General features: G+C 35.0%; 1 protein-coding gene across 3 annotated transcripts; it reads right to left on the minus strand.

Moving 5' to 3' along the window:
- Positions 1–626: 626 nt before the first annotated feature.
- On the minus strand, positions 627–27,551 carry LOC128991886 (asparagine synthetase [glutamine-hydrolyzing]-like). Of its 3 annotated transcripts, none has more exons than XM_054415144.1 (11): positions 27,418–27,551; positions 25,518–25,647; positions 24,375–24,500; positions 22,918–23,155; positions 21,595–21,771; positions 20,469–20,647; positions 19,795–19,972; positions 4,233–4,440; positions 3,903–4,076; positions 3,147–3,290; positions 627–784 (listed from the first exon to the last, which is right to left on the minus strand). In XM_054415144.1, the coding sequence occupies exons 2-11, from the start codon at positions 25,641–25,643 to the stop codon at positions 652–654; spliced, it is 1,683 nt and encodes a 560-aa protein (XP_054271119.1). In that variant the 5' UTR covers positions 25,644–25,647; positions 27,418–27,551; the 3' UTR covers positions 627–651. The 3 variants fall into 3 exon arrangements, with proteins under 3 accessions (XP_054271119.1, XP_054271120.1, XP_054271118.1); XM_054415145.1 differs by having other exon boundaries at positions 25,518–25,649; positions 27,428–27,549; XM_054415143.1 differs by lacking the exon at positions 27,418–27,551 and adding an exon at positions 26,131–26,223.
- Between the last annotated feature and the right edge of the window lie 289 nt (positions 27,552–27,840).

Genomic DNA, 27,840 nt, shown 5'->3' on the forward strand with positions numbered 1-27,840 from the left:
AATCATTCTAAACTGAACGTTCTTCCACAAAAGAAAAAGTGTTTGTATATTTTAAAAACCCTTTTAACTATCCCAGAACTCTAAAAAAAAGTTCAAACATCGTTTTTAATTGAATAAGTTAATGCCTAAACAATCACACTACAACAGCTTATTTATTCTTCTTCTTCATGATAAAAACATGAAGATTTTTAATTTAGCATTTTTAAAATTTTCTCCAGAACCATTAAGCGTACAACAACGCTTCAAAAGACTAGATTATTTGCTTTTTTAAATTTTACAAAACAGTTTGGAAAGAAATTGCAAAATTTTATTTTGGGATAAAATATGGGGAAAATCCAGTTTTTACTCCATAAAACCATGTTCCCATAGACTGATCTGGTTTTCAAACTTGTTTGAATAAAGGCATACATGTTTACTCGAGTTATTGTGCTAACGAACACACAATACATATATATATAGGCTATATCAATTGGATTGGGTTGTGTTTTTGGCTTCTGTGGACATCAAAACAAAATAAATCGGTCTTGGAGGCCTTACCATGAGACAAATGGTAATAGCTTATTCCCTAAATGGTAAATTCGCTAAATATAAATTGACTAAGGGCAAGGTAATTTTCTAAAACAGAATAACAAGTAATATTTTATTGTCAGATCAAGCCTTATCTTCAGCAGCGTAATGTTTAATGAATCGAGCGGAAGGGTCGGTGACATCCGTCCACTTAGGCATCCAGAAGTACGGCATGAGCCACTCAATCTGGCCCGCATAGTGCTTCTCAAACACTTCCCTGAAAACAAAAAACTAACTTTAATTGATTGCCATACTTAAATACAGGTTAAGTTATCATACAAAGAAAAATCAGTATCACTTCTAACTAAAATTAGTGCTGATTTATCTGAGTTATGCAGTCAAGCTAACTCACCCGCTATTGCTCGTCAACAACAAGCTGTTGTTTCAGTCTCCCAGTCAATTAATTGACTGATCTAGCTGTTCCAATTGAAATTTTCAAAATTTGCACCTTTCCTCTCAATAGAATGAATATAGCTTAAAATTCACTCATTGTGGAAAATCTTCATTTTTTAAGGTTTTTGAAGCTTAACTAAGGATTTAAAGCAGAGAAGTGACTGCATTTAGAAGAAGTCAATCGAAACATGGTGAGCATTTTTATTGACTTACAGATATATGGTAAAGAACTTATTCAAACCAAAATTCTAGATAACAATGTACAAAAATATAAACACAAACTAAAACCATACAAACATTATTTGTTTGATGAATCTAACTTCTAAAGGCACGTTTACATTAGTTCAAGCTCGCATTCCATTAACTTGAATAGCGAATGAGTTACTATTCCAGTGTCGAACGATGGATCGAATTCCAGCAGCGTTTGCATTGTAGCTGATACTGGAATAATAGTAGCAGTCGCGAGTGATGTAGTTGTATGGTGAAAGATAAGTATTCATAATCAGCGATCACATTGGTCTTATGTGATCGCTGTGTATATGTTTATGTTTAGTAGGTATGTATAAATAGTGAACTTATTCAAGAACTATGTAGAAATGTATAATAGAAATTATTGAAGAAGGTGTTTTGGTGGTCTGTGGAAATAAAAAAAATATGAAATTTAACATACATCATCGATAAACTTAGTAGCCACAGCACACTACACAGTACCACTGAACAGTAAACACAAAAGCTATAAACAAACAGATATATTCCTTTTCTACCACACCTACGTTTTCACAAACTATTACTGGGTTTCACAAAGACATCCTGTGCGAGAATTTCCCAACATGCTGGAAAGTAACTCAAACGACAAAATGTCATTTGTACTCGCATTCCACTTCCACATGCTAGTATCATAGACAAAAAGAATGAAATATAGACCGTCAGCTGTGCTGCGGTTTTCATAGGTTCTGGCGCACACCACTTGGAGCACCATGGTAGTTACGGCGTACGCGCTACGTAAACTACAGCGGTGTGCGCCGGAACCTATGGTAACCATGGCAACCGCAGCACGGCTGACAGTCTATATTTCATTCTTTTTGTCTATGCTAGTATGCAAGTAGACTTGTGGTGGACACTTATTCGAGGAGGAAAGCGAGCTGTACTTGTATGCGAGCTCGAATTAATGTAAACTCGCCTTAAGCTCAGTGTTAAATGTTTAGTACAACTGCCATTTATATAGGAATACTAGCTGACCCGGCGAACTTCGTATCGCCTAAGTTATAGGTTTCCCCTAAGACAGACCGATGGAAAGAAAGTACCGTTACGTTTAATTTTCAAGATGATCTCGTTCGCATCGCTCAATCACGTCCTGGTTGAAGTTCGTTCGCTACGCTCACTCACCTTTGGGTTGGAGCTCGTTCGCTACGCTCACTCACCTTTAGGTTGGAGCTCGTTCGCTGTGCTCACTTGCCTTCAGGTTAGCTCGTTCGCCACACTAACTCGCCTCCAGGTTGAAGTTCGTTCGCTACGCTCACTCACCTTTGGGTTGGAGCTCGTTCGCTACGCTCACTCACCTTTAGGTTGGAGCTCGTTCGCTGCGCTCACTTGCCTTCAGGTTAGCTCGTTCGCTACGCTAACTCGCCTCCAGGTTGAAGTTCGTTCGCTACGCTCACTCACCTTTTGGTTGCAAATTAGCTGTTGTCATAAATGTAAAAGAAATAATAGTGCTGCACCCTGTTGGTAATCCTTGTAACTTTAATGCTATTGAACATCATAGAACAGAACCAACTTGTTTAATTGAAACAGCTGTTAAGATTCATTAATTCCATTTCTCATAAGGTTAACATGGGAAACTCCAGAGCCACTGGGGCGGAGCCCTTTTAAGAATTTCGAAACGGGAAATAGTTTGCGTCCGATTCGCATACCTACAGAATTTACACACCAAATTTCATAACGATCGGTGAAGTCGTTCCGGAGGAGTTTGCAGACAAACACTGTGACACGAGAATTTTATATATTAGATAGAACAAAAATTTTAATGCTCATTTACTCTAAATATTGAAAACGAAAAACTGTTGTTAAACCTTATGATTTGATAACAAGTTCACAATTTAAACTGTGGGTGAAGTTAAAATGTTAATTATTACCAATTAGTCAATAAGTTAGTGTACGTAATCTAAAAGTAAATGCCAAAAACAAACCTGTAATAAAGAGCCTCTTTTGTCTTAGGTGTGCAGTGGGGGTATTTGGCTGAGGCCTTCTGTAGACTTTCATCTGAGACTTTCTCTTCCACCAACTCTTGAATGACTTGGAACAGCGACTTTTTGATACTAGCAACACCATCACTGCAGACAGAAACAATCGTAAACTACATTTTACAGTTTCTAAATTTTTCTGTAAAAGTTTTAAGTATACTAAATAAATACCTATGTTCAAACAAAAGACAAACAAATTGTGCTTAGGATAAATCGAGTTACTGGCACCTCAGACAAAATCTCTAGCCTATACAATAGAACCACCCACTTGTTGGGTAAGAAACCAAACCATGGTCAAGAGATGAAAAAGGTTGGATAATTAGAGGAGCCAGAGAAAGCGTTAGATCAAAAAGCCAAGCAATGATCTCATTTGCAATACAGCAAATACAGAATTTATGTTCAAACATACTTCAAAGACAAATTGAACGTATATAAATAAAGTATATGCTAAGCCTTATGTCAAGATAGACTGTTGGTGAGGTTTACTGTGCCACGTCATATAATTAGTTAAACATGAAACTTACATAAAAAAAAGATTTTGCAACTAAACGTGAAGTTGATGGTAGTAGGGTCAACATACCAAGAGTTTCAGACCTTCAGTGTAAATTTTTAATGTCACAATTTAAAATCGCTGTGTCTATCAAAATCTATCCTCCAAAGTGTGTCGGTGTCATCTAAATGTAATCTAATGTTGAGACTGACCTGAAAGCCTCCTTGTGCCTCCACAGGATGTTGTCCGGGAGCAGCCCTGTGTTGTTGAAGGCACTACGCAACAGATGTTTCTCTACGCCTTTCTGCGGCTGTCTCAGTTCACCGGGAAGACTCAGGTAGTACTGTGTAAACTGCAGGTCTAGGAACGGGACTCGCAGTTCTAGACTGAACATATACAAACAAATCAACAAAACATTGTTCTGCTACATTGTTTATCTTGTATCTATACCATTGGCATTATACGTTAGCTAAAATTAATACAAGTCCGAACAGTAAACTTAAGTGTCCTTAATTAACTTACATTGCAACAACCCTACTAACCTGTGTGCTGAGGTAGTCCGGTCAGCTCGCAATCCGTCATACTTGTGTATGTCATGCAGCAGGCGTAGACTCTCACGATGTCCCTCCTCAGCACTGGGCGCGTCTCTAAAGTAGATGTATCCTTGCGCCAGCTCGTCTGCCCCCTCCCCACTCATCACCACTGTCGTGTCTGTCTGTGTCTTGACGTATCGGGAGATCAGGTACATGCCTACAGAATGAGAATTTTGAATGTGTAGGATTATTGTTACCAGCTGAGTTATGAAGTATGAATCATCTGCATTTTGGTTTGTTTACATTATTTGTTTAGTTTTTGTAAATAAATAGTTTTTGGTTGAGTTTACTTAAAATGAGTTTTAATAATTAATTATTCTATATTGGCGACGAGAAAATGCCGAGGAAAACAGACCAGTCTCAGTATAGGAGTGTAATTGACTGTAGTAACATGTCTTGCATACAAGATAGAATGAGCAGATTTTCATTTAAAGAGTATAATAGTGAACAATTGTGGGAAGACTACATAGCTCGTTTTGAGTTGACCTGCAGAGTTAAGGGACTGGGTGGTGCTAACACAGAAGAACAAGCGGCTCGGCGAGATCTTCTATTGGCAAATATCGGAGAGGAGCACCTCAGGGCACTGTCGGACCAGATGTATCCAAGGGCCTGGGAGGAGTGCACCTACGACGAAGTCAAAGAGGAAGCCAACCGGTTGTTCAAGCCTACAAGGACCCTTTTTGCAACAAGGTTTGAGTTCGAAAGAGCAATAAGAAAAGATGGTGAGACATTTATTTTGTTTTATAACAGATTGAAGTCTTTAGCTAGAAGTTGTAAATATGGAGATAGCTTAGATGAACGAGTACGAGATAGGTTTGCAGTAGGAAGCAACTGTCCAGAATTTGAAGTCGAAGTCAGACAAAGATGGCCCGAGGGAGTTAATAACCGAGGTGAGCGTGTTAAGTCAACAGTAGTACTAGAGTTAGCTCAATCTATGGAACGAGCGAGAGAAGAAGTTTCCAAACATTCGTGTAAAAATGAGATTCTTAAAGTAAGTGACAGTAAGGAAAAGAGGAAACCAGAGGTACAGAAATCTATTGGCTTCAATAGGTGTTATAGATGTGGGTTTACACATGACCCTAGTGAAGATAGGTGTCCTGCTATTTCTGCTGTGTGCAAGAAATGTTCAAGGAGAGGCCACTTCGCAAGAATGTGCAAAAGTAAACATAATTTTTTCAAGAGAACAGATGGTAATTTGAGAAAAGTAGATGATTCTTGTGATCAAACTTACGATGATGAGTGTAGTTCTGATATTGATGTTAGCGGAACACAAATTAGGTCTGTCAAGAGTAAGGTTCCCAGAGCTACGATAGATGTAGAATTGAACGGGTATAATGTTAGAATGGAGTTTGATTCAGGAGCTCGGGTAAGTGCTGTAAGTTTGTCTCTTTGGGATAAGATCAATTCAAGTGGTGAATCTCTAAAAAAGACGTCTGATGTAATCACTGGCTATGGGAAAAATAAGCTAGAAGTCATGGGTAAGGCTTTTGTGGACGTTACTTTACGTAATCGTACTAAGCGATTGCCAGTTATTGTATTACTAGAAGATGATGTTCCATTGTTTGGGTTGCCGTGGAGTGTAGCTTTCAATCTTAGTTTGCCTAGGGAAGTAAGGGTTAGGCGTATTGATAATGGAAAGACAAATAGTAAAGAGACAGGCAAGAATGAAGAAAGTTGTAGAAAAGAGTTACAAAAAGAAGTTGTGACATTAACTCAGGAGTTTTCTGAACTCTTTCGTGATGAGCTAGGAACGATATCTGACTCTAATGAAGTTATCCATCTAAAAAGTGGAAAAAAACCTGTATCTTACGGGGCACGACGAGTTCCATTCCCCTTAAGGGAGGCAGTGGAGAGAGAATTACGGCGATTAGTACAGGAAGGAGTTTTGGAAGCAGTGGATCCTTCCGAAACACCGATAGAATGGAGTACCCCAACTGTCAACGTAGACAAGGGTGGAGGTAGAGTCAGAATCTGTGGCGATTTTCGTACAACCTTGAATCCAAACATAGTTCCGGAGAGACACCTCTTGCCGACCTTTGATGACTTGACTTCCAAATTAACTGATGGAAAGATATTTTCAGTCATAGATCTTCGAGACGCGTACTTGCAAATGAAAGTACACCCTGAGTCACAAAAGTATCTTACAATAGCAACTCATGTAGGTTACTTTCGCTACAAAAGGTTGCCTTTTGGTCTTTCCTCAAGTCCAGCAAAATTTCAAAGGTACATGGAAAGTTTGCTAAAAGGACTTAATGTTGGAGTTCTACTTGATGATATAATCATTTCTAGTAAGGATACGACCACCCATATAACCACTCTTAGAGAAGTTTTGAGGCGGCTAGAATCAAGTGGAATAAGAGCAAAACTGTCAAAATGTAAGTTCTTTCAGAAGTCTGTAAAGTATTTAGGTCATACAATAGATGGGAATGGTATTCATCCCTCCGAAGACAAAGTTGAAACCATAAGACACGCACCAAGGCCAAGAAACGTGAAAGAATTACGAGCTTTTCTAGGGGCACTAAATTTTTATGAAAGGTACATACCTAATCTTCATGCGATCGCTTCGAGCTTGCATAAGCTGACTGGTACGAAGACTAAATGGAAATGGACTGACACCGAACAAACTACGTTCGAAAAGTTGAAGAATATCCTGTCATTAGAGAAGACATTAGTCCCATACGACATATCAAAGACGATCATTGTTGAATGTGATGCTAGTGAACAAGGGGTGGGTTCAGTGCTGTTACATTTGATGCCGGATGGAACGGAAAGGCCAGTCATGTACGCCTCGAGGACACTAACGGAAGCAGAAAAAAGGTATGCTACAGTTGACAAGGAAGCACTGGCGTTAGTTTTTGCCGTGAAGAAGTTTAGACAATACCTCAGTGGAAGACATTTCAAGGTGAGGACGGACCACCCCATATAGCACGAAAGTCTCGTTGACCTACTTGATACCTATTATGGATACCTATATGATACCTAGATTGAGGATACCTAATGAATATGTGTAGAATACCTTAAAGGAATTGAAAACTCAATCCCACAATGCATCGGGCTTTCAACCGGTGAGCTCTGGGACTGCTGGGAGTAGTGGAGTGAAACATTAGAGAAGGGCGACGCCGACGCCGCCATTCGCCATTTTTTTCTATCCGATCCTGACAGAAGCCGGGGTGTTTGTTTTTGTTTACCTAATTTTTTAATTTACATAAGTTATCATTTTAGTTCTCACTCAGTGAGTGTTGTTTATTGTGTGAACAGGAAGTGGAAAATTGTCTGTAGATAATGATGAGGTAAGTCAATTATTGAAATATTACAGAAGTAGCCTAAGTTAGTTAAATAAAACAACGTTTTAGGAAATTCCATGAACGGCATGAACTACTCAGGCTAAGGTCCAGTTCGTAGGCTGGCAGATACAATGATACAAATCAAATAAAGCTTAAAATTTAAGATAATGCTGTAGCTGTAACTTCGCTAGGTTTTAATAATATGTTAATATATTTGATCGGTTTATAAGTCAGGCTATATAATAATGAAACAAAGCCGGGTATGTAGGCCTACACCTAACTAATAAGGACTGGGACGGGTGGCGTCGTCCTGTAATCCAGCTACTAGGAGGTCACGAATTGTGGATAATTATAGGGATGCACTGTGGATGCGATGCTACCTGGTGTGGATTAACGTCCGCACTAGTGAGTACTACGACTATCCGCAGTACTATCCTAAATAATTAGACCAATTCGTTAATTACGAGGAAAAAATGTGGTTCGGATTCCACAATAAACTGTAGGTCCCTTAGTTGCCATTAGCTGTAAGTTATGGGCTATTAATTAACAGCTGTGTCTAAGGAACATGTCGGCCTTAGTCACTAACAAGACTACAAGATCGCGCCACTCATCCTACACTCATCCTTCACTCATATTTGGGTTAAAATACGCACATAGTGGCGTCCCCATCTTAAATAATTGATAATTGATAATTGATAAGTTAAAGTGATAAACCTAAGTTATTTGGCAACAAACAGTCACAACTTAACACACTTAATCGCTAAAAATTTTATTTACATTGGATTTACATTCAAAAGCAATGTTGTTAAGTGTACAACCTAGGCCTTTTGTAGCCTAGGTTAAAGTGTTAATGTATCATTGGTAGGCCTATAGTGCAGTAAAAATAAGAGAAAAATTCCATAAACCTAAAAAAAATTAGCACAACCGGGGAATTTGGTACAGATGTTGGGTGTACCTTCCTTTTGAACATACTAAAAGTCCCTTAAAATTGAAGCTGTGCTACGGCCGCCATATTGGAAAATGGCGGCATATTTCTGTATTTTTCGCTATAGTGACTTTATTATTAGAGATACAGGAAAAAGCTAAATATACAAAATGTAGGTCATCTAAAAATACACATTTTTTGTATTTACCATCTTTCTCTAAACCCAACGGCTTTTGAGTTATTTGTTATTAAGTATATTTAGTTTTTTATTTTTGTCAAAAATAGGCGAAACACATGGAAATTGACCGTTACTTTCAAGGATTATGATAATTTATCCTATTTAGTTAAATAGTGTGATACTATAAAATCTAAAAATTTAAGCTTATTTTATGAGTAAAACAACCCCGCCACAGCAAACCTGCAGACTCAGCAAATTTCCTTTTGATTAGATGTTTTAACTTATTAATTGTATTTAAATAAAATCAGATTCAACAGGTATCTAGGTTTGCTGCTACAGGTAGGTTATTATAGTGTGTTTTTTTAGTAAAATATCAATAACTTAGTATAAAATAATTAATTTTCCAAGTTTGATCATAATAAACCTATAAACAAACAAACTGCAACAGTTAACTAATTCATAATAATAGCATGGTAGCTTAATATTTACAATTTACAAATTTAAATATACAAATTTTGGTTGTGTTTACTAAAAATATGGCGATTATTCGTCACGATTCGAATACTAACCGAAGGGGTTTTCAAAAGGAGATGAAGCAAGTAATTTAAGTACTGTAATATTAACTCGTACCAAGTATCGGAAATATTGTATGGAGTGAGGAAATCAACCATATTTTGTAAACTACGCAATAGTCATATTAATATTTTATACTCATTTGTACCCATTTAATAAATTAACATTTTAATATTTTGATGACACTACCACTATCACTCTGATATCAACTAAGTGGGATGAATAGTTGTCGTAAACCTTGAAAGTAACCGTTGATTGCGATGGGTTTCACCGATTTTTGATAAATAAAACTAACTATACCATGCTCAATTAGTCACCAACATAAACAAGACAAGAAAAACACCCTTCCAAATTTACAATGGGATGTCAAGTATAGTTAGTTAGTGTGGTGGTGCCATCAAAATACTAAAATGTTAACTATTAAATGGATAAAAAATTAAGATAAAATATTAATATGACTATTGCGTACTTTACAAAATATGGTAGATTACCTTACTGCATACAATATTTTCGGTGCTTGGTACGAATTAATATTACTTAAATAACAGGCTCCATCTCCTTTTGAAAACCCATTTGGTTAATATTCTAATCGTGACGAATAATCGCCATCTTTTTAGTAAACACAACCAAAATTTGTATATTCAAATTTGTTTATTGTAAATTTAAAACTCCCATGCTATTCTTATGAATTAGTTAACTGTTGCAGTTTGCTTGTTTATAGATATATTTTGATCAAACTTGGAAAATTAGTTATTTTATAGCAAGGTATTGATATTAAAAAAAAAAAACACACACACTATAATAACCTTCCTGTAGCAGCAAACCTAGGTACCTGTTGAACCTAATTTTATTTATATACATTTTTTAATAAAACATCCAATCAAATGGAAATTTGCTGAGTCTGCAGGTTTGCTGTGGCGGGGTTGTTTTACTCATAAAATAAGCTTAAATTTTTAGATTTTATAGTATCACACTATTTAACTAAATAGGATAAATTATCATAATCCTTGAAAGTAACGGCCAATTTCCATGTGTTTCGCCTATTTTTGACAAAAATAAAAAACTAAATATACTTAATAACAAATAACTCAAAAGCCGTTGGGTTTAGAGAAAGATGGTAAATACAAAAAATGTGTATTTTTAGATGACCTACATTTTGTATATTTAGCTTTTTCCTGTATCTCTAATAATAAAGTCACTATAGCGAAAAATACAGAAATATGCCGCCATTTTCCAATATGGCGGCCGTAGCACAGCTTCAATTTTAGGGGACTTTTCGTATGTTCAAAAGGAAGGTACACCCAACATCTGTACCAAATTCCCCGGTTGTGCTAATTTTTTTTGGGTCAAAACATATTTTTACTGTACTACTATCGTTTTGGCTGTGTTTTGGACCTAGGGAGGCTAGGCTAGAAATCAACTCCTTTTTCAATGTACCGTACTTTTAAGTTAGCGAATTTCCCATAACTTAGCCCTATAGGGAATGAGCTATTTAGGGCCTATTAACTTAGTTTGGGTTGTGTTAGAATTTAGAATGCTAACTTATTAGTTTCATTTCCTAATTTTTGCGGGTACACTTCCATATCTGTTGGCACAATCAACCGAATGAGTAATATTGACTAAGTTATTCGATCAATAGTTTAATTCAATATAGCCTATCGTTTGACAATAGACAATATATATTTATTCCTTTAAGCATACAGATAATGCAATAAGTTAGGACAAGTCAAGAATTTTATATGGTAAAATAAGTTTACATAGAGTTGAGACACATAGCTTAAAAACAAGATAAGAGCAGCGACAAAGATTTAGATAAAGTGTTTAACCTTACCTAACTAACCAAACGATATATCAAATAATCGATAGCCTATATGGATCGATATTTTCATTCGTTTTTTGTGCCAACACATAAGTTATGGAAGTGTAGGCCTACCCATTTTTGCCAGAACAAGGTTAGGCCTGGTTCTTAATTTGTAATTTAAATGCGTTTGAAGATTTTAACACAGAAGGAATATGAATTGTTACATTTTAGGTAGGGTTCAGGACATTGATTGCTAAGTTAGTGTGATGTAAGTTGAGCCATTTAAGTTAACTTAGCCTATTAAAATATCATGATAGGATAGGCCTACTTAGCCTGGCTGTAGTTTCATAACTGTCCCGCAGAACAACCAAATAAATATATCAAATTTTTTCTTAATATAGCTTATTGAATATTTCATTGGATTAGGTAGGGGTAGGCCTATAGGTTAACCTAGGTTATATTAAGGCTGCACTTTACTTTACGTCCTACACTCATTCGAATGAAAATATCGATCGATATATCGATTGTTCGATAAGTTATATCAATTGATCGAACAATCGATAGTTTCATACGAATGAGTGTAGGACGTAAAGTAAAGTGCAGCCTATATTAACTATAACCAAATGAAATCTTTAAATCGATACATCCATTCGATTGTTCTGCGGGTCACTTATGGAACTGCATCTGATAGGGCTAAGTTACATTAAGTTACAGTATATTTATGTAAGTAGCCTATGTAGGCCTAAGTTTGCCTAAGAAAATGTCACTCTAATGTTAGATTGAGCCAAAACTCATGCATACGTTACACCTGGAAGTAACCTAAGTTATCATAACCTATCTTGATTAACTTATGCTTTTAAATTAGTTTTTTAGGTAAGGCTACAATAAGTAAGGACCAACCAAACTTGCTGTAACATTTAAAAATTCCCTTTGAAAGCCTATTTCCTATATGCCTTTTCTGTTATCAAAATGAATTTTGAAACGCTAAAAAACGTAGCCTATAGCCAGTGTGATTAGTTAAGTTAGTTTAGAATAGGCTAGTTTCATTTCCTAATCCCTATTATTTTTGCCAAAACAAGGTTAGTTCTTCATTTGTAATTTGCGTTTGAAGATATTAAAACAGAAAGAATAACTTACGGATCGTGTAGGAAAACTAAATCATCAAATAAGTTGTAAGTTATATTGTTTTTGTTATCACGAAGCCTAAGTTAAACTTATTGCTCTTTATGTGCGTGTGCATTTTAATAAAGCGTTTCATTTCAACATTCACTTATCACTCCCAGCAACGTTTAAGTTAGTCATAGGCTTATTATACACCAACCTATATCGGAACAAGGTTTAGAAGTCTTGCTTAGCTGTTTAAAAAATAACATTTCCAATGGCCGTTGGGCTACAGTAGGTTAATGACTCAAAAAAGTCAGCACTAAGTTACTTTGTAATTTGTAATGACTACACCTCACAGTTCATTAATAATACTAACCTACACTCTCAACACATTAACTGTTCACCTCAAAAAAATACCCTCAAAGATGAGGAAACTTAAATTAACTAGTCATTCCCATTTTCAATAGGCCTAAATAAATTAGTAAAATTGATCAAGTTAACAAGCAATGCAAAGACATTTTTTAAGTAGAGTTTTTCTCCAACCGATCAACTAAATTACGAAAATCCTGGGAAGTGTTAAGTTTTAGCCAATTTTGCGTACGATATTAATTAATTTTTGAAACTTGATTAATTAATTTTTTTTTTGTTATGCTCGACAAATATTGTTTGTTAAGTTCGGTTCTAGTTTTTATATTTTTAGACCCTACGATCTTTTTTTTTTAATCCAAATAGATCTAAAAATGTAAGAAGTTTTCCCCTACACTACCGTATGTTAAACTTAGGATTTTTCACCTCAGGATCAAAAAAGATCTTAAAACAAAACAATATGTGTCAAATGCCATGCAAATTAGTGAATATTGTTAGTGTTGAACCTTAACATTACATTTGGTTGAAGGTGGTTTTCTCTTTCACTCGTAAGGAGAAACCTCCTTTGATTGTTTTATAACTATCTTAACTAAGTGGTTCATGTGTTTTTGTTTTTTCTCTATTTTTATTTCAGACCGTTACCTGAAGATTAGTGACCGGACAGTGTAACCTATTGATAGTGAGGGACACGATAGCGAGGCTGAAGAATCATTTAATTCTTTGATACAAGAAGTGAGAAACGACAAGTTTGTGAGTGTAGAACTTTTCAATGCTAGTGTAAACCTAACTTAGGTCTCAAATTAGGCTTAATCCATTGGCCTACAGTGGGGGATGCAGACAGGGGGCGCGCCAACTTCCCTTGGACATAATGTTTAACTATCGGGTAGGCGTAACGCGTAATAATGTTGGGCCTGGCTTACACTCTTACCAAATAATTATTTACTTAATTGCCATAAATTGACAAATCTATGTAAGCTATTTTCCCTCATAACTGACTTAACCCTGGAAGTACATTTCACATAAGTTGCTTAAAGCAGCCGCTTCGACTGAATAAAGGACATATGCCTACTTCAGACTGTGTTGGGCTAGATCCTCCAGTTCACATGAACCACTGAACTAGGTTGAATTCGGTGTGGCAGTAAACTGATAGGCCTATTCTAAGATATATTCCATAACCTTAGATGTTAATATTACAGTGTAATTGCATAATTGATTATTCTGGCATTGACTTTAAATCCCACGTATGTAGGCCTAATCTTTTCATCCTATTGTACATTTTGAAGCTCTTTTGAGTGTGTTTCATAACAAAATTAATTTTTATAAAAATAAAACCCAATATTTGTAGTCAATGTTTTCATATAAGTGAGGTTTGAGTGTTTTTCTCGATTTCTTTTTAAGGAAAATTATATTTTTTGTTCTTTATTCTTTTAGTCAAAATACTAAAGGCTAGCTATAATGGTTTAGTAATAGACCACTTTATTTGGCTAAGGGCCGCTTTCCCCAAATCAAGTTAAACTCTGATCGTGGTTTAAACTTTAGTTCAACCTCAGATTCACTTTCCCTAAAATAATTTCTCTGTTTAAACTAGGTTTCAGTAAACCCTCCGGGTGAGGGTTAACGTGTCATACCGTGCATAGCCGAACTGTTTGTGGGAAATTGGTGTCTCTATTACTGTCGCTGTCAAAATGTATTGTTTCTAGGTTAAATTTAAATTAATTGAACTGTCATAACCTAACCAAACCAAATGATAATGAAAATATCGAATGAAGGTTTACTAATAACAAAAATAATTCTGTTCATAAAATAAAATTATAAATGTCTCAAAATAAATTAATAATTTTTTTATTATAAAATTAAACTAGGCTATCATAACCTAACCAAACCAACCAAACTTGCTGATAATGAAAAAAATCGAGTCAAAAAGTTAATGCCTGCAGTAGGTTTCGAACCGGCTACCTACGAATTATCAGCCCGGTGCGCTATCCACTACACTACCGAGACCGATGGCTGTACTACGTATCGTTGCGGTAATGATGTTCGCTCGAGCAGTGGTGGGCGGTGGCGGTCTGTCGGCAAGGGTTTCTACCTGGTGATCTATGGGTTAAACCAGGAGATAGGAATAATAGCTTGATTTTTATTACCATAAAGTGACCCAGTTCGTGCTGCTACCTATTGGAAAAAGCCGAAATTACTAGCACCGTCGCGTGACAAGAGTACCTCGTCAAAGTGCTCTGTAGCATCCAGGCAGCTGGACAAGAACAACTCGTCGAAGTAGGCCATTGGGTTAAGTGGAATAATTGTGGCATCTCAGGATCAAAAAAGCTCTAAAAAATATAAACATGTGTCAAGTGCCATGGAAATTAGTGAATATTGTGAGTGTAAATTTTGGGCCCTGCTCACTCTTTGAACCTTACATTTAGTCGAAGGTGCTCTTTTCTCCTTCACTCTTAGGGAGAAGCCTCCATTTGATTGTTTTTATAACTTATCTTTACTAAGTGGTTGATTCATGGGTTGTTGTATGTTAGTGTAACTTAAATCTTCTCTATTTTTATTTCAGACCATTACCTGATGGTAGCGACATGACATTGGGACCTGATGCTGAGGGACCCGATAGCGAGGCTAAAGGATCATTTAATTCTTCGATACTAGAAGAGAGAAACGATGAGTTTGTGTAGACTGTTGAAGATTGTATATTTTAAATGTGTTTTAATAAATTGTTTAAATTGTAATGCGATTTTCTTGTTGGACCTCTGACTTTAATTTATCAAATATTTTTTTAATTAACTTTTATTAATACAGACTATTTAATGCAGTGCAGAATTTTAAACCTTCTGTTTTATTTTTATCTTTAAATTTAAATTGCACTGAACGTACAGTTCCCTATATATTTAAATCTTGAATGTCGACTCAAATAATATAAACTTAAATATTGTCAGTGTTAAGAAGTTGTGTTAAGGTACTGTTAGTTATTAGTTCTAATAATTAGCAGAATTATTGAATAAAGTAATAATAATTTTTTCAGTAAATCCCCCAGATTGTTTAAACAGTTTGACATAAAAACCCCCACCGCAGCAAACCTGCCACTAAGCAATTTCTATTTGTCTGAATTGATTTTTTATTAAGGCTATTTTAATGACATTAGGTTTATAATGACTACCTAGGATTGCTGCAATAAGGAAACTAATAAAGTGTATTTTTTGTAAAATATTACTGTAAATAGCTTAGTATGAAATGAATAAATTTGCCAAGTTTGATAAAAATATATTCATAATCACGCAAACTACAACATTTTACAATATTCTCCATAAAAATAACAGGAAATTGAAATTTACATTTTAAAAAAAATTTCTCCGTTACCAATAACCCTTTAAAAACATTTTGATAAACAAAATTATTTTATATTTTTAAGCTCTTTAAAGAGGTCTAGAAAGAAATTGGGAAATTTTGTGTTTTGAGGGTCAAAAATTCGAACACCATTTTTTACCCTATACAATCCCGTTCCCATGGTCCGATCATGCTGATTCCCGAACTTATTCAAGTTTATCCCGCCTTACAACTTTAAACCAAATTTAATCTAAATCGGACACAAATTACTCAAGCTATTGTGTCGCGTTCACGGACGCATTCGTTCACGGAAAACACCATTCGTTCAAATTTTTATATATGTATATATATATATATATATAAATTTGAATGAATGGTGTTTTTGGCCCCCGGGAACATCAAAATGAAAAAGTAAATCGGTCCCGGGCCTAGGTCTTACTGTGCCACCTACGGTAATAGACTACTATAGGGAAATTTGCTAAAAGTGAATGATAGAAAAAACAATAATTTTAATTCTTATAAATATTGTATTTTTATGTGTGTACAGATAGAATTAACTAGTTTCTACCTTAACGTTTTCAGGAAATTCTTCAGCACAGTGCTAGTTTTGAATCAAAAACCAGGTGAATAATATTTTTCAGGGTTTTAGCATACATACTTGATACATGCATGATACCAAATAAGTACCTAAATAACATTTGAAATTTGTTTTTTTTTTACCTATAAGGTAGGTATCATATAGGCTTCTATCAGGTAACAGGTTGTGCTGAGACAGCTGGTTTTAATTTTGGTTTCCATGGAAATAATTGAATGTAAATAAACTAATACTAAAGAAAGAAAGTTGATACAATTTTAACTCTTTATTTATTCTACATTTATTAACTTAAAACTTAATTTAGAGCAGGAAAACCAAACATAACTTAAACTAATCCACGGATTCACAATATGGTAGCAGAGCGTGGTTTCCTGCTTTAACTTTTTACAACTTTCTAAACTTAACTTCTTTACTCAAAATTTTTACAACTTCCAACTTTGAACTTCACTTTCCCGAATAACTAAGAATGACTTCAAGATGGGACCTTCGATTGAAATCTGCCTTACTACGACTGAATGTCAAGAAAACGACATGGAGTTTATTTCTAAAGTGACTGAATCGGACTTATTAAAGATGTGGAAAAAGGGAACCAACAACTTAAATAGCTTTTGGAAGATTTGGAAGAAAGACTATCTGTTGAGTTTAAGGGAGAGAACTCAACATAATATCAAACAAGGAAGAATTCTGTCAACCCAACATCCACAAGTTGGTGATGTAGTTCATGTTCACGACACATTACCCAGAGGGACATGGCGACTTGGGAAAATAGAAGTCCTTAACGTCAGTGCTGATGGAAACGTAAGAAGTGCCAAATTAAAGTTAGGATCTGGGAAATACATCACCAGACCTATTAACTTGTTGTATCCCATTGAAGTCTCTGACGTGAATTCCGGAAAGAAAAAAGGGGCCCAGAACAACTAACTAATGATGTGGGAGTGTGCTGAGACAGCTGGTTTTAATTTTGGTTTCCATGGAAATAATTGAATGTAAATAAACTAATACTAAAGAAAGAAAGTTGATACAATTTTAACTCTTTATTTATTCTACATTTATTAACTTAAAACTTAATTTAGAGCAGGAAAACCAAACATAACTTAAACTAATCCACGGATTCACAATACAGGTACATATTTGATATGTATTGATGATACCTAAATAGTATTTGAGATGGACATTTTCACTTACTAGATAGGTATTTAAAAGGTATCATATAGGTATTGCAACGTTAAAAATACATATCCTAAGTTTCATGGATACCTATCTGATACCTATATAATACATATTTGTGCTATATGGGACAAGCCACTTGAAAGAATATTTGGAATGCATAGAGATCTTACCAAAGTAGTAAACAACCGCTTGGTTCGTTGGGCTTTGTATTTAATGGAGTATGATTTTGAGATCCAGTACATCAAGGGACAGGATAATTGTGTGGCTGATTTTTTGTCTCGGTTTTCACTCAAGACACAAGAAGTATTAGATCCAGATGAGAGAGAGATTCGAGCATTGGTTCAGGAGAAAATTGACGTAGTTTATCAAAATCATGAACTTGTAAGAGAGTATAAGAAAGACCCAAATATGAAGAAACTTACAGACTACCTGGAGCATGGTTGGCCAAAAGATACAGAAAGCTTGCCATCATCTATGAAACCATATTGGAATAAGAGAGAAGAGCTGACATTAGAAAACGGCATAATCATGCGATTAGGATGAATTGTGGTGCCACAGATTTTGAGAGAAAATGTATTGAAAGAACTCCACAAAGGACATCCTGGAATAGAGGCCATGAGATCCCTATCAAGGTATTATGTTTGGTGGCCTAATCTGAATAAGGATGTTGAGGTTTATGTCCGTAGATGCCACCCTTGCCAGAGTAACCGATCATTTGACACAGAAGTGCCTCTATATCCTTGGAATGTGCCAAGTGATCCTTGGGAGAGAATTCATCTCGACTTCGCAGGTCCATTTGACAACCGATTCTGGTTAGTAGGAATCGATGCTTACTCAAAATGGGTTGAGATCGAAGTTATGGACCGTACGACAACTGCTGCTCTTGTAAATAGATTAAGGACTTGGTTTTCGAGGTATGGTATTCCTAAAAAAATTGTATCCGATAATGGCACCCCATTCACGTCCCATGAGTTTAAGACTTTTTGTAAGAACAATAACATATGTCATGTCACATCAGCGCCGTATCATCCAAAAACCAATGGTTTAGTGGAGAGGATTATCAGAACCTTCAAGAGTCGATATAGTGCTTGCAAACAAGAAGGTCTCAGTTCATCACTTGCACTTTTACAAGTGTTGCTTGCGTATCGAAACACCCCACAAAAGACCACAGGACAACCACCATCAGTCCTTTTCTATGGTAGAAGATTACCAACAGCTTTGGATAGGTGGAGGTGTAATAGCAGAGAGAGAATAGAAAATCAAGTGTGGCGACAGAAGTACTACCACGACTTAAAATCCAAACCAAAGGAGTTTTCTGCCAAACAAGAAGTGTGGGTTCAAAATGAAACGAAGAAGGGCTGGAGACCAGGAACAGTACAAGAAAGGACGGGAGAGCTGTCGTACACAGTTGTAGTTGGGGGAGATGTAAAGAGAAAACACGCTGACCAGCTGAGAGCAAGAGAAGGTGCAACTGATCCACCTCAATGGAAAATGCAAATGGAAACTGAAAATGATGATGTACATAGTTTCGGAAACTCAGCCTAAATTGGGTGGGGAGAAATGTAGGATTATTGTTACCAGCTGAGTTATGAAGTATGAATCATCTGCATTTTGGTTTGTTTACATTATTTGTTTAGTTTTTGTAAATAAATAGTTTTTGGTTGAGTTTACTTAAAATGAGTTTTAATAATTAATTATTCTATAGAATTATTCTATAGAATGTTGTTGGCATTCCTACTGTTTCTACCTCTTATGAATACCCCGGGTGCCAGAAAAATATTTTAGTAGTTAACAAGCTTTGCTTGAAACCTTCTTAGTCTAATACAACAGCAATATGAAAAGAAAGAATACAAAGAATGTAGAGGAATAAGCAATAGGAGCTGCATCACTCCTAACTTAATTTACCTTAAAAACTATCAAATCTACTGATGAAAAAGTAGGTCACTAAGAGAAAATATTTGTTATTCCACAATTTTAATTTAATAGGTATAGAATTTTCACTTTAAGCTAAAGAATATCCCTGATAACTGGTTATTCCAAACCACTATAAGTGACAGTTTACTATCTATAAGGTATATTGTTTGTGATCAATGCATGCTGTAAATATACAAAAAAAGGAAAATTACTTTTTAAAAACATTATTAAAAGATTGTCAAAGAAGTATATTTATCTAAAGTTTTTGGTAACTAACCGACAGATGCTCGTACAGTTGTGATATCCGCGGTCTCCAGGGAGTAGATTACATGGTCGAGGGCCTCAGCTATGTCCTCGGGTGAGAAGGAGATCTCGTGGTGTTCAGACCCAATGTGTTGTGCGACCTTACGTGCGGCCAAGATGTCGGGGCTCTCGCCCATACCTATGGCGAACGTCTGTGGAAGAGAGGGTTTTCTTGAAATATTATTTGTTGTTGGAAATGATTCATAAATTATTTTATATAAAATCTATTGCTATCAGATGAGAATGTACAGTAGTCTTTTTTATCGATTTCTGTGATAAATACGGTTCACATCCAACTCTAAAATGAATAAAAATTTGTGAGTAAGGATTAACTGGTTAAATGAAATCTTACCAGCTTTATTCTGCCCGCATAGGGTCTGCACGGAGCGATTGGAGGTTGTGATCAGAGGTTGAAAAAAATGGCCCTTGTATAATGTAATCAATTTTCTAAATGTTTCAGAAAACCTCAGTATAATAATCAAATATATTTTACAAATGCAAGTTTTACATCACCTATTCCCACCGACTAGGTGTGACCAGTCCAATTCTCTATTTTTTTTTTAACTGGCTATGTTTTTTTTGTTTTCTTCCATACTATTTTTTAAATAAATAACAATCCAAAATATTCTAATTATGTTTGTATCTCACCTGAATTTTGTATGGTAGGTTAGCTTCCTTGGCCAGTTTAACAACCAAGGCAGCCACGAGACTAGAGTCGAGACCTCCAGAGAGGAAACATCCAATCCTCCTCTCAGCCATCAGTCTCTTCTGTACTGCGGCTGTGAGCAGCTTGCGAATGTTGCCGTGAATGTCCATCTCACTGAGCTCTGCAACAGGAAATACATTTAATGAGAATTGCATAGGATGGATTCAATCAGTTTGAATTGCATTCTGTTAAAATGTTTCAGAAAAAGGTTTCACACATTTTAGTTTACCTGTTTGAAAGACTTTTACAGATGATTTCCTTTACTGATTATTACAACATAATTTTCATAGCATTACGGGATCTGGATTCTGACTCCTGTGTTTAGCTAGGATGGGATCTAAAACCTAAAAATATCACTAGACAAACTAGCCCTAATGGCAATTGACTGGTCTAGTGGTTAGACCAAAGGACTTCATCTGCTTACATCTTGCTTATCACCGACAACTTTTAGCAACATACTGGTACAGTAGTAGCTATAAACTGTAGGTCTATGATCTCTTTGATGAGTAGAATATTATCTATATTTATGTTTGAAGGCCTCTCTCCAGTAAAAGAATTTTTTTCTTTATTATACAAACCAAACAGCGCCAGAAAACACAGTTTAACTGAAAACAAACAAATGTGAATAGTAATCAAAAAGTTGAAAAGGAAGTTAACAAACACAAGTAAAAAAACAATGCTGCAACTTGAGTCCTGAAATTGTGCCTTTGTAACCTGATGTTAAGAGGACAGCGTTGTTTTTCCACTACTTTTTCTTATTTGTATTTTACTGCCGAAAAATTGAGCATGAAACATTAATTTGTCATTTTCAGCTACAGAATTATATTTCTCAGTGCTGCTTGATTATGTGTTTGCGTACTCAAATTTATATTTATTTACTAGGTTCTTCCCACCACAACAGGGATTCCTGGTCCTGAAATGTTGTTGTGCTTCCGTTTTAATAATGTAAGATGGAAAATGTCTGCAATAACCATGTAAACTTTAAATCATCACCAAGTTAATGAAGGCACACTAATAGGTGGATGAAGAAAGAGTCATCCAGATGTAGTTGAGGAGCAGTTCTCTTACCTGAGTAAGGCACCAGTGTCTGGAAGGCAGGTGCGGCACCGAGGCTGTAGTAGCGCTGTTCCCTCAGTAGGGTTGCTGTTCCATCCTTGTTCAGTTGGTACTCGGCAAAGTGTCCAGGTGGAAACTGTTCTACCGTCCACTTGCCTCCGTTCATCTTGCTGGACAGGCTCATCAAACCTGCAACCATGATGAGAAATATGATAAATTTGAGGCACAGTAATGGTTGATGAGAAGGTTCAGACACGTCAACCATAGCTTATTTTGTATAATATGATGTTTAATGCGTATTAGTTTGTGTCTACTTTAAATTTGTGGAATAATCAAGATTCGGATGATGAAAGGTAATTTGTGTTGTTGAGTGAAATGTTTGTCAACTTTATGTTACAACTTACGATTGCAATAGAAACATTAGAAGAATCATTAAATCAAAGTGTTATTTTTGTTTACGTGTTGTGTTTGGTAAAAAAAATACATAAATATTTTACACCTAAGAACTTGGGAATTTAAAGTAATAATACCTTTCTCTTAGTGAAACAGATTCCCTAAGAGATATATTTTATTAATGATATGGGATATAAGAGCTTATATTACAGACTTAGCATTAAAAATATTTCTTTAAGACTATGGTACGTAAAGCAATTATTAAAATCAAGTTGCATGGAATGTGTTCCCAAAACAATTTTAGCGAAGATTTAATACAGCCAGTTTGACAGCATTGCCCTTGTTAGAAGGCTGACCTTGGTACTGAGTTTTCAGCTTCACTTGACACTCTTGATAGCCAGGTGTTAGATGTCAATGAATCAGCCGATCATGTGCATTTTATGTGATTCGCTTATCTCATGAATCTTTGAAGGACAGTAAAGTCAAGAAAAAATAACTCTAATAAAAAATAAGAGATGAAAAAAGAACCATCGATGCATGTGCTGTTGTGGTGTCTTGAAAGATCAAATTTTTTTTATCCATTATTGCTCATATTATCTAAATATGGATCGCTTCAAATGACACATTACATACAGCATTTTTATATCTTAAAACTATATGTGTTTGACAGCCTGACAGGATGTTCAAATAATAAAAGTTGCCTTTCTTATGTAATAACTTTCTGAAAAAATTCATTCACATTTTTTAGATTTGACTTGGATGGATTGAATGTGAAATATAAATGTATTGCCATCATAAAAGTGTAATCTCCAAAACAAAAAGTAGTTATTGTAAAACATTCTGACACATCTGTATATGAAGGCTTTATGTTTATAGGTTTGAAAAGTAGAAATCCAGAATAAGAATGACCATAATTTACACAAGGGCAATTTAAAGATGTACCTTTCGCCTCAGAACAGAATCCTACGATGCCGACGTCTGATTTGATGCGAAAAAGAGGCCTGACTCCAAAGGGATCACGGCCGACGTACACTCGCTGTGTTTTGCTGTCGACAAGCACGAAGCCGAAGACTCCGTCCAAGTGCTGCACACAAAACTCGATACCTCGAGTGGCAAACAGATGAGTTATGCACTCGACGTCACAGCGAGTCTCGTACTCAAATTTGAAATGTTCACCCAGCTGAAAAGAAAAATCGTTGGATCAAATATATTTTACATCAGTGTTGACAAACGTTCTGAATTTATACATGTTACTGTTTTTCATTTGTGATTTTGCTAAACAAATGTTTGTGTAGCCTGAAAACAGTGAAAAAATTATTTTGAATACTCTTTCAGGTGGTATCCTTATGTTACTGCAACCAGCAATATTAGTTTTTATAACCTCTTATAAAGCTCTGATACGAAATAAGAATAGTATGTCGTTTTGATGCAAATTATTGTACTAACTAGCTTTCATCTAAAAAGTATTCTGACTTTTACTTTATCACCTTTGGCATTCAATTACTTCTCTTATTTTCAATAAATTCAGAGGATAATTAGTTTACAATCAACTGTCTCCAGTGTTCAAATGCTTAAAAAATATGAAAAATGTATTGAATGTAAGAGGAGGGTACACCAATTTACTGTACACAAAGCACAGTGAAAAAATGTGCTGCTTGGTCTTTAAAGAAATATCTCTCTTTTAGTTTTATGTCTACACATGATAAATGGGCTGACTTGAAGATAGTCAACACCACAACGTAGATGTGGATATTTTAACACGGATACTGCAAGCTTAACTTGAATCTTGAATCATGTTAGTTTATCAGAAGTGACAACCCTAAGAATGCTGGATCAGCGACTGGATCTAGTTTCTGCTCATTTGCTGGCTGATCTTGCAATGAGATTTAATTTGCTTCTTAATAATTTCACACAGATAAACCTTGCAATAGTAAAGAAGCATTGGTTTGTTTATCAAAATTCAATTTTTCAAACTTTTTTACAAAAAATAAATGGAGTTAAAAATTGAATTTTTTTAAATAATCTAATGTTAAAAGTACCTATTTAAAGGAAAAATATTTATTGTTATTTTTTCACGTTAAAATACGAATTAATCTCAAAATATTTTAGTACATTTTAACATAATGTGAACTTTAACTGAATGAGATATTAAATTTTCTTAAGAGTTGGTATATAAACTATTTTCCTAAGCACAGTGCATTTAGAACATCGTCAAAGTATTAATATCTATGATTTTATATAAATAAAAACATCTATGAGCTTAATGAGATGGATGTATATAGGAAAATTAAAGAAAAAATCTACTGCATTTGTAATCTATAATACTTAAAATCCAGTGATGTAACTTTTATTAATACAACCAAATTCCTACGATCCTAGTACGGAAGCTAGTGTCTCACCCTCTTGTAGTTGTACAACTCCCCGTTGCACAGCAGGGTGAGGTGGGGGTAGTTGTGTAGGATCATAGGCTGCATACCATACACATTGTCAATGATGGTGAGACGCATGAAGCCGAGACAGGCACACTGCAACCACATAACAATTATAATTATAGTAGACTAGATCAGACTAGGAAATTATATGATAAAAACAACTGTAACAGTTGTCAGTAACATGGATAAATTTGGTAGGTAACAGCCTTGACTGTTGATGAAACTTCAGTAGATCCAAAAGTCAATGGTTACAGTAGGCCTACAGCTTTCATGGAAACATTTTTATGCTGTATATTCAAATGTTAGGACCTTTTGTAGAAATAATTGATGAAACAATAATCTAAGAAATTTGTTTAGTTCAATAATAAATAACTTTTTGTGAGTTTATTCTACCAATGTAAATGCTTACTCTCATTTAGCATCAAACAGTTTACTTTGTTCTTATTAATCACAAAAGCACGCACTTTGTCCTCTAGAATATGTAGTTTAAGACAAATTTATATTACATAACAACACGGGTAACGGACCAATGAGCTTCAAGGATTGAGAGAGAAGTAAAATTGTAATTCTTCGAACTTCAACTAATCAGCTTTTTACAAATTTAATTGTTAATGATTGGTGCAATTGGCGATTGGTACAATGAGTCGTTGCATCAATGTCAGTGGCAATGAGAGGTTATAAACTAAAGCATAACCTCTCTGAGAAGTTTTGAGTGGCGATTATTAGTAATTAAGAACCGGTCGTAGGTAAAGTAGTGTACGCAACTCGCGTAAATAGTGTTAACGACACTCGTAGAAGTTGTTAAGGCACTCGCCAAGAAAAAATTTTCTAAAAAAAAAATTTCTAAATTTTCTACTTGTGTCATTAACACTAACTTTACACGATCATTGCGTAAACTACTTATACCATTTAACCAAATTAACCACAACCGAGCAAGGGCCTGTCCCCCAATACTTTATATTTTAGGAGGGTCATCAAGAAATCTTAAATTAAACATTTTTGTTTTTAAAACCATTTTCTAATTTCACTGTTTTTAAGAACATCTATAAAATTTGTCAATTTATTATCTCTTTGACGTAACTAATCTTAAAATGAACAAGACTATCTTACCTTGACTTTGTTGTCATATTGGATCTTCCAGGCGTCAGGGCCTCGATGTTTGATCTTGGCAAAAGATCTGTCTGTGTGCTCGACACTGTCCGTGGACACGCCAAACAGTGCCCAAATGCCACACATGTTCCTAAAAATATTAGAAGAAATTATCAAAAACTAAATTGTATTAATTAAATAAATAATAATAATGAAACATAGTAAGTAGGCGGCATTCAAGACATTTCTTTAACCAAAAAGTAAAATACAGTTCTTGACAAATGTCACACTACAACAGCCATGATAAAGCTATTCAAACTTGTTATAACTTTCAAAAATCTTTATTTCTTTTCAAGCCCCTATACTTCATCAAAACAATGTTTTTTCCTATGTAGACTATATTTATTTATTGAGAAAATCATACAGTATTTTGTTAATCTAATTTGTACATTTTTTTTATTACAAACGATTTTGAAAAACTTGATTAACAGCTTAGTTTACAGGTTAACTATGACAAATTGCCTGACAATGGTAGTTTTGAGTGAATAAAATAACTTGTTAGCAACTAATAGAATTGATTGAATTGAAGACATTGAGTCTAAACAGGGTTTCAGTCAAAAAAAGTAAAACTCACCCAAATCTACAGCAAAATGCACATATAATAAATAGTTGAATCCAAACTACAGGCTGTTTAAGCCTACACATTTTTGAACAGGTGTGACATTTCATTGTTTATCTGATAATTGTTGGGATTTAATTTTGTCATTAAATAATCCATTGTCTTACACAAATTATGCAATGTGTCTGGTCCAAAGATAAGGCTCTGATAAGAAAATGATTCTAATGTCAGCCTAAAATGTAGAAGGCCAACAAAGAGCAAATGGCAATTGATAACACTTGTCTAAAAATGATAACAATATTGGGTGCAGTTATTTTTTAATTGACATGTTAATTGGTAAAATTAATACAAGATAAGAGGGTTTCTTTCCTAACTAAAACTGGCACTCAACTACAACTATGAAACTAACAATAGAAATCTTCATACTGTAATCACTTTAAAATTTTTTAAAATGATTAAGAATAAAGCATAGGGTTTTATTAAATAAGTGCAGAGCTTTAATTAATGAAAAAGGAAACTTGTTTAGCGTATGAGCAGAAACGAGACGTAAAATAAATGTTGACAACTAACTTTGTGTTTATGGTAGTTGGGGTTATATTTTTAACAGTATGTGTTACCAAGACTCTAAAATATTATATTACTGTATATACTTTAAATAAAAATATGAATAATGATTTTTTCAACTAGGCTAGTTTTAGTTGGGGCACATATAATTGTAAACATAATTTAATATAGAGGTATCAAATATCTTAGCTGTCATGACTTTGTTCAAACTACCAGTAGCCTACAGTAGTTATTCATAAATTTATGTAAAATTTCTAAAAAATATATAGCCTAATAAATATCACAAATAATTCTCAAACCAAAGGTAGGCAAGGCAAACGCTGTCTAGAATAAAAGGAGATTTCAGAAATTTTAGTCTTAACCAAGGTTATGTTACAAACTATTAGAAAGATGGACAAAATATGTAAAATATATATTTTAACATGAAACAAAAAAGTGCATTTGTGATTAATAATCTTGTGCAAGGCTTTTCAATAACAGACAATGACAAAATATAATTTTACACCGTTTTGTTTTATAGTTTAAATTAAAACTATAAGATCAATTAACAATAATCTATTCAAATTTCCCGCTGCAAATGAGGAAACTAGCTAGTCAATGGGAGGCAGTTTTAAAAGCGAGCTAATCAAAAACCAATTTTCATATCCAACCAAAACTCAATCGACAATTTCGTGCTTAACCTCAACAATAATTTGTGTTTCAAACAATTTATGTAGCTTTTACGAAAACCACGCTTACCTGAATTGCCGAATTGGTCAACGCGAAGTGAAGAGACCACAAGCAAGGTTATGATCAGCCACAACAACAAAACGAGAAGAAACGCCGACGATCAGGCGCGCGACTCGTGTCAGCAGAGTGGAGTGAGAGAGAGGGAGATAGAACAGCTGTGAGGTGGCAGCGGTGCGGCGTGGCGGGAAACCAATCAGCGCGCATGTGCGTCGCACACGTGTGCAGCTTATCATATAGCCTTGCGGTCAATTTAATTGACTGCCGATGGAACAAGTAGAATCGTTTGACACAGAGTTGATTCAATTTCTCGGAGGCGTGTCTGATATGTATAGAACTGACCTCTGAAAATAAGGGTTGTTTGGGAAATTGTATTTTGACTACTTATATTTGAATGGTGACCATACTAATGTAGATATTTTAAGCCAAGACTTT

Source organism: Macrosteles quadrilineatus, unplaced genomic scaffold (genome assembly GCF_028750875.1).
Source record: "Macrosteles quadrilineatus isolate MER2022 unplaced genomic scaffold, UCM_ALF_1.0 Scaffold_4__1_contigs__length_99947679, whole genome shotgun sequence".
Classification (NCBI taxonomy): domain Eukaryota; kingdom Metazoa; phylum Arthropoda; class Insecta; order Hemiptera; family Cicadellidae; genus Macrosteles; species Macrosteles quadrilineatus.

Coding starts and splice junctions, on each gene's coding strand:
- LOC128991886 (XM_054415143.1), bottom strand. CDS start 26,201: ATGTGTAGGCTTAAACAGCCTGTAGTTTGGATTCAACTATTTATTATA. Junction 25,648..26,130: donor GCATTTTGCTGTAGATTTGG/GTGAGTTTTACT, acceptor TAATATTTTTAG/GAACATGTGTGGCATTTGGG. Junction 21,772..22,917: donor ATTCTGTTCTGAGGCGAAAG/GTACATCTTTAA, acceptor TCATGGTTGCAG/GTTTGATGAGCCTGTCCAGC.